General features: G+C 39.2%; 1 protein-coding gene across 3 annotated transcripts in view; it reads right to left on the minus strand.

The window, feature by feature from the left end:
* NFIA (nuclear factor I/A) overlaps positions 1–12,576 on the minus strand; it is a 522,110-nt gene that overhangs the window by 42,990 nt on the left and 466,544 nt on the right. For 2 of the 3 annotated variants that reach the window (XM_006879776.1, XM_006879777.1), the window contains exon 10: positions 3,773–3,864. The exons of the other annotated variant lie outside the window; for it this stretch is intronic. In XM_006879776.1, coding sequence (XP_006879838.1) covers positions 3,773–3,864 — 92 coding nt within the window. The remainder of the gene's footprint in view (positions 1–3,772; positions 3,865–12,576) is intronic. 3 annotated transcript variants of the gene reach the window in all.

Below are 12,576 nucleotides of genomic sequence, written 5' to 3' on the forward strand. Positions count from 1 at the left end.
AAAGCCAATATTCAATTTTTCCAATTTACATGGAAAGAAGGCCATAATATATTGTTAAGGGAAAGAAACAGCAGGTTACCAAACAGTGTATATAATATGATCTCATTTCTGCAATATATTTGTATGCATAGATGGAGTCTGGATGGATTTATACACAAACGTTAACAGTAGGACAAGTGATTTTTATTATTTTTCTCATCTGTATTTTCTACAATTAGCATGTATCCTGACTGTAATAAGAAAAAGTCATTTATTTTGAAGCTGCCTTGTGAATCCTCAATGCTCAACCCAACTATGGGAAAACCTACTAGGTGCAGGCATGGGTAGGGGTGCCTTGACAAATGTAAGCACACAATTACTGTGGGTTCTGTTGAAAGGGCTTCTAGAGTTTATCTAATGACTAGGTTTTATGTAATCTCAAATTTAAAGGCAGGGAAATACTCCACAAGTATTTCTGAGAGTAGAGTGTCCATCTTTGGTATCGCCATGGAAAGGTACACAGCAGGTTCAGCACAGCACAGTGCTTGAAGAGCGAAGGGTTAGGAGTCAGTGCAAATTCTGATTCAACTTCTTAGGGCTTCATATTTTTGCACACCATTGAGTCAGAAACCGACTCACAGCTAAACCTCCAGCAAGTTTTCAGAAGCTTTAAATCGCACAAGAGATTTCCTGTGTTTCTCCTACAGAGCAGCTGGTGGATTTGAACTGTTTGCCTTCAGGTGGGCAGTCCAATTCCCTGTCCACTAGGACCAGCAGAGCTCACTCTTATAGCTTGATGGTCTTGAGAAAATTCAAAAACAAAAACAAACCTCCTCTGGCCTCAGCGTCCACATCTATGCAGTAAATTAATATCTATTTATAATTATATTATGAACTGATAAAACTTTATTTATCGGACTGAATGACTATAAAGTTAATTATGTACCTAATATATTTATTACATAGAAAATTCTCAATAGAGGTGGTATATAATAATTTCTTTTAAAGGCTCTATGGCAAAATGTCTCTGCAACAGCTCAAGTTCTGCAAAAACCAGAGATGAGATCAAATCAGTCTTTTATAGGATGATGCTGCAGGCCTTTTAAGAGATTTCCACTGGGAGAAAGGGAGGCCATTTTATTTTACATTAGTTTATGGATTTATGTGCAAGGAATTTCCTCTGCATTTAGAATGCTCATGTATCTGCTTGGGTGACTTTCAATGTTTACTTCTCTGGAGATAGAAAGTATAATTTTGCTTGTCAAAAATGTTTTCCTTGCAATTTAATTAATAAAAATTTTATAATAAAAGTACCAGTATGGGAAAATGCATGCTTGCTTAGGAGATTACCAAACAGAGTGTAAACCTTGTTCAATTATGTCTTTAAAAATTCTGGGTATTTTAAACAAAGACTTCTCTTCTGAACTAATGTCTTCCCAAGAATTGATTATCTAAAGACTGGAAGCTTGGGTGGACTACTGGTAAGACACTGTGTTGCAGTTCAGAAGGCATTCAGATCCACCAGTTGCTCTGCAGGAGAGAGACCGGCAATCTCCTCCCACGTGATTAACTGCTTCTGAAAAACCCACTGAAGGGTCAGTTATGGGTCAGTTCTGACTTGATGGTACACAACAACAAACACTTATTATTTTTATCATCTATGTCTATCACTTAGTTTCAGAAAGTAGTTTCCTTTTTAAAAGAAGAGTTAATGTATGCACCTTAAAATTCTGAAATATCTAGAGCATATAATTAGAGCATAATTCATAATGTATACTATTTGGGAAAATGATAAATTGATTAGTACAGCTTCTCATAAGACAACTGGGGAAGTCTTTCTTCGGGCCAAATGCGGCAGGTGTCGCCTTGATAAGAAACATTAAAGCTGTTGTCTCCTCAATGCCAAATATCTAATGGAAACCAAAAAATTTCATTCCAGATGCCAATATTGGGTCTACATGACATCATTCTCCCAGATGCGTGGAAAATCTGGATTTTAAAGAATTGAATTTTTTGTGTAGTCAACATCAGGAAGCCACAGTTTCTGGGTTAAATAAGGCCTTTGTGAAACAAAGCAATATTGGAATATCTCATCTTTTAATTATAGAGAAATATAGTGAATGGAATACAGGGTCCAGTTTCAATGCTGTGAATCACAGCTTACATAAAAGACACTATGTAAAATATAAACAGGACATTTTCAAAGCTACATTTCTGAGGTCCTTAAATGAAGTAACTTGAGCATGCCATCCAATACAGAGCTACTGTCCCCAAGAATCCCCTGTCATTGAGCTTCAAGTTGTAAGCCAAAAGAACACAGGATGAAACTGTGTTCTCTTACAATGCCTTTGAGGTCATTATTCAAACTCAAATTCAAGAAGTGTTTGAATGCATGTAAAATCAGCAGCAAACCTGGAGGATTTGAGGAGAGGCACTGAATGGGAGATTTTACCCAGAAGATTTTACCAGTCCAAGAAGAAACAGCAGAAGTGAGGAATTAAACAGTTAACCTTCCCTTCCCCTCTCCTCCCAGCTGCCTCCCCTGACGCTGTACTTTTGTTGACCCTTCTACAGTGTGAAGAACGTTTCAGATCCAATGCCGTTTAACCTGTACTGTCGACCTAGCAATAAACTAAAGTCCTTTACAGAGAGAATAAATGAACCCGGGGAGCCAAATCCATCCTGTTCATAAGCACCTGGTCATGGTTTTACTAACAAAGATGAACAGTTATAAATTAGGCATCTGGAGATTACACATCCAAGCATATGCACAAAATATCCCAGGGAATTTTTCAAACACTACGTTGAGAACCTTCCAGAGGAAAAAAAACCCTTTCCTTTTGTCCATTGTGATTGCACTGAATCTCATTCTAATTAGGAAACCGAGAATCGTTTCTTGAAAAAAGGAACTGGACTCTACATGACAAAATTTTAAATACCTTTGAACTGGGGAAAACAAAACAAAAACTTGCAGTATTTCAGAGAAAAATATCCCAATTCTCCATGATCTTCACTATTGCCTTTTGGAAGGGAAAAGGGCCAGATTACCTGGAATAGTATTTTTTCCATCAACTGCCTCAAAATCTGACGTCTCCACCATGTCCCTCTTGCAGCGGTGATGGTGCTAGGTCCATTTCCACTATGACCCTTAGCAATGCCTTGATCAAAGCCTTATCTTTTCCTGTTTCATCCTCACAATCTACATCGTGTTCACTGTTGCTGTCACTGTGTCCATCTACCTCTTGAGAGGACCAAGAATAGTCATTCATAAGCATTTCCTATACTTAAACCCGGACACCTGGCGGGGTTCACAGACCCTTGCTTCTGTTAGAAAGATTATCCAGGTTCCTGGATATTTATAATGCATACCAAAGAGGGGTTGGGTTCCCTAAAATTTCCAATATATGCTGTGACACTGGGCCACCAGATCTTACTTCACAGTGTTCTTTAGGGGCTCACATCTGTCCATTTGCATGCAGAGAGCCTAAAATTTCTAAAAGGGGCACCACATACGTCTAACCCTGTGAAACATTTCTTGCCACAACACAAGAGGTTCTGGCTTGGAAGCCCTCCCCCTTTTATCCCCTCCACACAAGAAGCAAAAGGCACCAGCAACTTTCCCCAGGATGGCTGACAGCACATGAACTTGGGGCCAGGGGAAGGTGGGATTGGGAGGAAAGGGGATTGAAGAGGAGCTGGGAAAATGCAGCCTGCTGTGCTGAAAGACAAGTTAAAATGCACCTGATAAATAAAACAAGCTGCACCACATACAGAAAAGATGAGAGCGGCCCACCTGTGTCTGTTGAGGGATATTTACAAAGCTTGGATCCCGTGGTCCAACACTGACGAATCGGTTTGCGGGGGAGGTGCTGGGTGTCGAGTAGGCTGTGAAGGGAAGGGACACATGCGTTCAGGAAGCAGCACGAGATTGCACACACAAACAACACCAAAACACACAGTCTCTTAGCCTACACAGCTGATTAACAAGGAAATGTGCAAACACTGTATAGCTAGCAAAGGGGTCTGGCTGGCAAGGGCATTTTAGACAGTCAAAGGGGGTAAAAAGGGACGCTTCCGAAGACCGTTGGTATAAAACGATCTCCAATTGGTGCTCAGATGAGCCATTTTCCTATTTCGCCATACAAATTAGAACATGCAAGACATTTGCAAAGGATACTTTTGGAGTTAAATACTAGCTCTGAGGTCAGAAAGAGATACATACTCTAGTCTTTAGAGCATAGGGAGAAAGAAATTAGGTAGGAAGGGCAGGAAAGCAGTTCAATTTACAGCCTTGCTGTTCACACACTCCCAAGAATTACGTGCCTCTACAGCTAGAGCCTGACTCACCAGGGTCTTACATAAGAAAAACGGGTTCTCTGGGAGGCAGGAGGGAAATACTGAGAACACACTGTGTTTATAGATTTGGTAACGGGTCGGGAATCTTCATGACATACAAAATATACTTAGAAAGCTACTATTTGTCATTGTCCCATCCTAGACCCTTTCAATTCAGGTGCAAATTATCAATGCTGTGCAAACCAAGATTTTGTACAGGAATCTCAGTCGCCACACTTCAGTGTGCCGTTCTTTTCACAGTTCAAGCAAGTTTTGTAGCTAGATTTTGTAATTGCTCTTGTAATTCAAGAGCTCCACTCTATTTCTGCAGGGAGAAAAGATTATCAGTGGCATCTATTTTTTATTTTACTATAAATCCTAAGGCATTGTTTGGGTTTTGGGGACCTGCAACTTACTTCTTTACCATAAAACTATGATTTATTTGCTTTATCTCCTTGTACTAGAAGCTTTAGATAGACTACTGCTTACAATTTAACAATTGTAAAGACACAGGATTTTTGTACTTCCTCTAGACACACACCATTTAAAAGATAAAAAGGCTTTGCCATTTTTAAAAACACAGACACTTGAATGAGATATAATTCCTTTTCTAGAGTCTTCTTCCATATTGGCATCTTCTGCTTTTCTGAATTTGGTTTTGTGTTTAACCACATTGCCCACACTTCCTGTTTCCCTTGTGTGACATATTTGACACTGTCCCCAATCTGGTCCATGTCCTCTTATTGATGGTCATTACTGGTACAGGCTCAACAACCAAATAAATCTATAATGGTCAGTGCGCTTGGCTGTGTTAACCTGGCAGTGGACAGAACATAGGCATGGGAGTTTCTGATGTAAATAAGAAACTTTTCACAGTAATGATACTTGTTTTAGGAGCAGCTGTCCAGTTTTATCTTCTCCACTGTTGTCAAAGTGATTCTGAAGCTGTAACATTTATGGAAGCAGATTGCCACATCTTTTTCTAGTGGGTTGGAACCACAAACCTTTTGGTTAGCAGCCAAATGTGTAACCACTGTGTCACCAGTCTTAAGGACGAAACGTACGATGTTTTATACATGATATATGATCTAGAAATGTGAATAATAGGAATCTATTGCTTTTTCTACTTTTTTTTCCAGTTTTGCTATTCCAGATCACACGAACATGACAGATCTGACCACTTGCTCTGCACTGGTCCATGCTACACATACCTCTCACTCATCATTAAAATAGAAACTCATAGTTGTGTTGTTTTTTTAAAAAACACAGTGAAATATTATCTATTACTTATTTCACTCAGCCAATTGTTTTTACTTCGATATGCTTTAAGAAATCTCAACAGAAAGTTGTACTTTAAGAAGTTAGACTTTAGACACCTGCTGGTGCATTCACCTGTTCTTAGGGCACCAAGAGGCTGTGGAAGACAGAAAGGAATAAAGTAGGTGAAACAACCTGGTAAGCCTGTTAGTGGTTTAAAAAAAAAATTCTTACCAAAATAAGTAGGAAGATTGAGGAGCAAAAATGTAAAAGAATGAAGGGTGTGTTAAGGTATGAGTGATTGATAACAGGTGCTGAAACATTAGCCATTGGTTTGTTGTACTTTGCACAACAGTGTGAACTGGCTGGCTGCTCATCTTGGAAGCATCCCAGGATTCCATGGGACATTCTCACCATGCTGGTGACATCATCAGTGATCACACTGACGATTCCAGGATACGCAGCATGTTCTAAGGTGCTCTTTCTTCTGCGAAGGTCCCTAAGTCCCCCATTGACTAAGTTCTATTAAATCTTATTAAGACACACACCATTCTTTTATTTTTGCCCTACTAAAATGTTATTTTAAAGAAGTTTTAACATACTATAAATTGTGTTGCTGTTTTACGTGCCTTTGACTTGAAGTGAACTCATAGCTGACCCCCCAGTGGGCTTTCAGAGGCTGAAAATACAGGAAAAGACTGTCTATCTTTCTCTTGTGGAACAGCTGGCAGATTCAAACAACCTGCCTTTGGAAGCACAACTCCTTACCCATTAGGTCACCAGAGCTCCCTACTAATAAATTGTTGTTGTTGTTAAATTAGACACTCAAAATTATGAGCAGACTAAACACCAGGTACTTTTCCTTCTTCAATCACAGGACATTTAGATCCTTCCAAAATGCTTTTCATGTTCTCAGGGACTGCTAAAGGGCTCAAAGTTTATGTTCATTTTTGGTTTTAACAAAAATGATGAGACAACCTTTTAAACAAGTAGTAGTGAGAACATTATATGCCAGATCTACTGGATACATCATCCTCCCTTGGGAAACATTACCCCTAAACTCAAGAGACATCAGCCACAGCATAAGAAATTGGCAGCAACTTGAAATGTTTGGAATCACAGAAGCCCATAAAGTTTAAGATATAAGCTATCAGATCAATAGCTGGATAACAAACAAGAGATAGGTGTTGAAGGAAGTGGGTGGGAGTAGAAGGGGATGCTGGTGGAGCAGGGAAATGGGTGGGTCAAGACACTTATGTCAGGGGTGGGGACAACACTAAAACTATTGGTTAATTCTACAATTGGGGAAATATCTTTCAGTTGCTTTTTTTCCCATATAATGCTTTTCTAAATCTGAATATTCAGATTAAGACAGATACTTTTCTAAATCTGAACATTTAGATTAAGACAGACTAGGAAGAAGGACTGGACTTCTGAAATAGCAGGCATTTGAAAGTCCAATAGAAAGTCCAATAGAACATGCTTAGACTAGCAGATAGGAACATTCAAGTTTGGAAATATAAAGGAAGAGGAACAGTTGTAAGCAGACACTAGTGATTAGAACATGGAATGTGAAAACCATGAATGCAGGAAAATTAGATATTGTTAAGAAAGAAATGGAAAACATATATATTGACCTACCAGGTATTGGTAAGATGAGATGGACTGGCATGGGACATTCTGAATCAGACAATCATATAATCTATTATGCTGGAGATGAAAAGGTTGCTTGCATAGTTAACAAAGTCATTTCTAGATGTGTCTTGAAATACAATATTGTGAGTGACAGGATAACATCCATATGCATACAAGAAGTCCAGTAAATATCACTATCATTCAGATTTATGCACCAACAACCAGAGTAAAAAAGGAGGAAATAGATTTCTACGAACTTCTGCAGAGATCAATCGAACATGCATTCAAGATGCATTAATAATAATGGGTGAGTTAAATGCAAAAGTTGGGAACAGAGAAGGATCAGTAACCAGAAAACATGGACTTGGTGACAGAAATGAAGCTGGAGATAGAATGATTGCATTTTGCACAATCAACAATTAATTTCAAATACATTTAATAAGAAACATAAATGCAAGCTATACACATGGACTTCACCTGATGACATGCACAGAAATCAGATCGATTACATATGTGGAAAGAACTGCTCGAGAAGCTCAATATCAGCTGTGAAAATTAGGCCAGGTACTGACTGTGGACCAGACCACCAGCTACTCATATATAAGTTCAAGCTGAAGCTAAGGAAAATGAAATTAAATACACAGGAACCAAAATATGGCCTTAAGTCTACCCCACCTGAATTTTAGAACCATCTCAGGAACAGGTTTGAGGCCTTAAACACCAATGAGTGAAGACTAGATGAGTTGTGGGAAAATATCAAGAACATCATCCAGGCAGAGTGCAAAAGGTCATTGCAAAGACAGAGGACAGAAAAAAAGACCAAAATGGATGCCAGAAGAGATTCTGAATATTGCACTAGAGTGCTGACCAGATGGAAGAAATCAAGATATTAAAGAGCTGAACAGAAGATTTCAAGAGGCAGCGCAGCAAGACAAAGTATTACAATGAAATGTGCAAGGAGCGGGAGTCAGAAAATCAAAAGGACTAAACTCGCTCAGCATTTCTTACACTGAAAGAACTGAAGAACAAATCCAAACCTCGGGTTGCAATACTTAAGGATGTTTTGGGAAGAATATTAAATATTCCAGGAAACATTAAAAAGAGTATACAGAGTCATTGTACAGAAAGGAATTGGCAGTTGCAGAAGAATTTAATGAAACAACTTATGAGCAAGAGCCTATGGTGATGAAGGAAGAAGTTCAAGCTGCTTTGAAAGAACTGGTAAAAAATAAGGCCCCAGGAATTGCTGGTAGACCAATTGACACAATGTGCCCTAGATGTGTTCACCAATTTGTGCCAAGAAGTCTGGAGGACAACCATTTGGCCAACTGACTGGAAAAGATCTATATTTGTTCCCATTCCAAAGAAAGGTGATTGAATAGAGTGTGGAACAATATCATTAATAACACATGCAAGCAAGATTATGCTGAAGATTATCCAAAATCAACTGGAACAGCACATCAATAGAGAACTGTCAGAAGTGCAAGCTGGCTTTAAAAGGGGTTGTGGTACTAGGGATATTGTAGCTAATGTTAGATGGATCTTGGCTGAAAGCAGGGAGGACCAGAGGAATGTCTGTTTTTCATTGATTATGCAAAGGCATCTTACTGCGTGGATCACAAAAACTACGGATAACTCTAAGAAGAATGGGAATTCCAGAACACTTGGAGGAACATTCATCAACAGTCTGCGTTTTGCAGATGACACAACCCTGCTTGCTAAAATTGAGAAGCGCTTGCTGCACAAGGTCAAGGACTGCAGCCTTCAATACGGATTGAGGCTCAATATCAAGAAAACAAAAAAGAGTCTCACCACTGGGCCAATTGGCAGCATCAGGATGGATGGTAAAGAGATTGAGATGGTTAAATTAGTTTGTTAAGCTCTACAATCAACACTCTTGGCACCAGCAGCCAGGAAATTAAAAGATGAATTGTGATGGAAGAGTCTGCTGTTAGAGACCTCTCCAAAGTACTGAAGTACAATGATGTCACTCTGGAGACTAAGAAGAGCCTGATATAGGCCATGGTCTTAAGAATCACCTGCAATGCATCAGAAAACTGGACAATGACTACGGATGATAGAAAGATAATTGATGCCTTTGAGCTGTGGTATTGGAGAAAAGTACTGAATATACCATAGCCTGCTAAGAGAGTGAACAGGTTCATCCTAGGGAGGGTTAAACCAGGCTGCTCCTTGGAGGCAAGGATTCTGAAGCTTCATCTGACATACTTTGGACATGTTGCAAGGAGGGACCAGTCCTTGGAGAGGGACATGATGTTTAGGAGAGACAGTGAAGGAGAGGAAGACCCTCTATGAGATGGATTGATTCAGAGACTCGGGTTATGGGGTAGGTGTGTCAGAGACAATGAGATTGGCACAGGATAGAGCAGGATTTATGGTTGTACATAGAGTCGCTATGAGTCACAGGCGGCTTCACAGCACATAACAACAACAATAATAAGAAAGCTAGTGTTGTGTTTGTGTTTTATAATTTTTTTTTTTTTTTTCAATTTCCAATTAAGCCAGAGAATGGGAAAAACAGTGGAAGGGGGAAATGTATTGCATAAGAAGTCAGCTTCTGGGGAAAACTAAGGACACATGATCGAAAAAGGAAAGTAAAAAGAACAAACTTTCAACTTAACTTCTACTAACTTAACTACAATAAACAACAAAAAAAATAATTTTAAAATAGAAAATAAATTTAAAAATAAAAAAATACAATGGAATATGAGAATCTACAATGTAGGGCAAGAACTTCAACTGGAATGTTTATGAAATTAACTATATATACTCCAGTGAGTCAACTCTACATGTTCAGCAGAGCTTTCAATTTGAACATGAGGCCACGTAAAGGAGCAATATGGTGACTGATTGTAAGCACCTGTGTCTATAGTGTGTCACATTTGTAACGGTGATAATCAAGTGCTGAGGGAATCATTTTGGGAAATATCGAAATACAGAAAACAACTGAAGGGGGAGTTTACTGAAGGCATTATTAAGAATTTCGGAGACAAAAGTCAAGTGTACTTGAAGCCCTTTACATGAAGTCAGAGAAATCCATAATGTCATTGCAACAACACTTATTGTCAACATGAATATTAGAAATCAAATTACTACTTACTTCCAAAATAGGAAACTTTTGTTTTCATAGTTGTCAATTTATCTCTCTGAGCAATATCACTATGGACCATTTTCTTAACATTCTGGAAGAACATTCCTGTAAGAAAATTTCATTGACTTCTATTTGTCCCAATCTAACCTTGTTTTTTCCACTTACTAATGTGTTCTTTCATATTATTCAAAATTCTTTTTAGCCTTAAACATACAGGTAAGTAACATAATCCCAAACTAGAATTTGATCTTGTATGTAGAAAATTACAGAAACCAAGCCTATTGCCTGTGTGAACTCTGACACACAGAGACATTACAGGACAGAACAGAAATGTCCCTTACAGTGTACAAGGCTCTAGATCTTCTCATGAAACTGACCTTTTGGTTCTCAGCCAAGGTCTTTAACCGCTACCCACGTCACCTTTGGCAATGGCCATTGCTGTCAATGTCAGGTGTCACAGAGTCATACTGGTAATTCTACAGCCCTTCACTTAGGCAAGGACATTCTGGTGGCCTACTGGGCCAGGAGCTGTGTTGCCAAACCAAAGGTGGCACTTCTCTGGTGGTTCGAATCTTCCAGCAATTCCAAGGGAGAAAGATAGACAATCTCCTCCCAAAACTTTCGGGAGGGTCAGTAATGTGTCAGTTCTGAGTTGATGACAATGAGTGTGTAAATTCAAATCCTGCCTTGGGTAGTCAACTGGAGGAAGGATTCAGGAGAAGCTTACTCCTTATAAACACTATGGTTTCTCAGGGCCTTGGCAGAGGCTGGGATTTAGTTCTAAGGGGATACTGGAGCCGGGGATGGTGAAGAGGGCATGAGAGGCAGATCCACCATGACAGTGCTCTGGACAACAGTGAGTATGCTGAGGACAGAACAGCCTCCATGTTTTCAGAAATGGATGGGAATGATGGCGTGGTTAACTGCCACACAGAATTACAGTTTTTATTATTCCCAGGGTCTCTTTTTCCTTTTTCCCTGAAAAACAAGGAATATGTCTGGAAAAGAGAATGATAGTTTCCAGATGAAATTAATGTAGCGTTAGTCTTCATCCAATAATTGTTCCTGACCATGGTATAAAAATAGCCAAATTGTTTTGAATGAATACACTTAGATTTTTTTCTGCCTTTGGGGAAAAAAACATGGCTAAAGAAACAGACATTAAGAACTTTACACCAATGTCAGTTGGCCTTTTTTTAATACAAAAGCCATCTCAATCGATATCATCCAAGTCTGATAAGACTAGAAGATGATAAATCTGCATTCCTTGCTTTGGAAGTGGGCAAACAGATTCAAGGTCTAGTTCAAATTTAGTAATCACAGAAATACGTGTAAGCATTGAAAGGGAAAACACAGAGAGAGATTTCTGTGAAGGATAAACCTGATATTAGGATGAGGCTTTGTTCTTGTGTTCACAAAGTGCCCACAAGGGGATGTGGGGAGTCATTGTCTCCAGGGCTGTGCTGTTCATTCATGTTAGGGGATGGTCGGCTCCCTGGGCCACAGTGAGGGGTGCATGAGTACTGTGAGGGCCACAGGAGAAAAGAAAAATAAGAGGTTAAGTGAATTTGGACTTCCTAATGTCCTTCCAGAAACAGAAAGAATCCAAGTTCCTCAAACCCAGACATGCAGTTTGAAGGGAGAGTTACATCTAGGAGCCAGTGGCATATTATATGTTGAACTGCTAACCAAAAAGTCAGCAGTTCTAACCCATCGGTCACCCAAGAGAGATAAGTGAGTCTGTTCCCATGAAGGCTTACAGCCTTGGAAAGCAGATGGAGGGCCACCGTAAGTCAGGACTGACTTGACAACAATAGGTTTGAGGTGTTTTGTTTTCCAAATGTGCAAAAGGAGAGTACATTCCCCTTCTTCCTCATTTTCATCCTCTTAAACCTCACCAAGTCTGACCTACTGAGTACTCCTCTCACTCTCATAGAAAAAAGGAAATTTATCTGAGTCTTTGCTATATACCAGGCTCTCGAGTAAGCATTATGGGGGAAATAGACATAAGTAATACACTATCATCACCAACTGAAAGTCTAATGGGAAGAGAAAAATACAGAAAAGAAAAACTGGAGCACCTAAAAGAAATAAAGAAAAATCCGTGGAGCATTAAAGGACAGAAAAATGACACCTGGCAGGAAGAACAGTAAAAAAGCTTTACAGAAGAGATGGCATTTGACATGGGTTGGTAAAAATGTGTTGGTTGCAGAGTTCTGATGTCACAACATATGACAAATGACATAGCTTAGAGCACA

This window comes from Elephantulus edwardii, unplaced genomic scaffold (assembly GCF_000299155.1).
Source record: "Elephantulus edwardii isolate Elephantulus edwardi_28Jun2011 unplaced genomic scaffold, EleEdw1.0 scaffold00005, whole genome shotgun sequence".
NCBI lineage: Eukaryota > Metazoa > Chordata > Mammalia > Macroscelidea > Macroscelididae > Elephantulus > Elephantulus edwardii.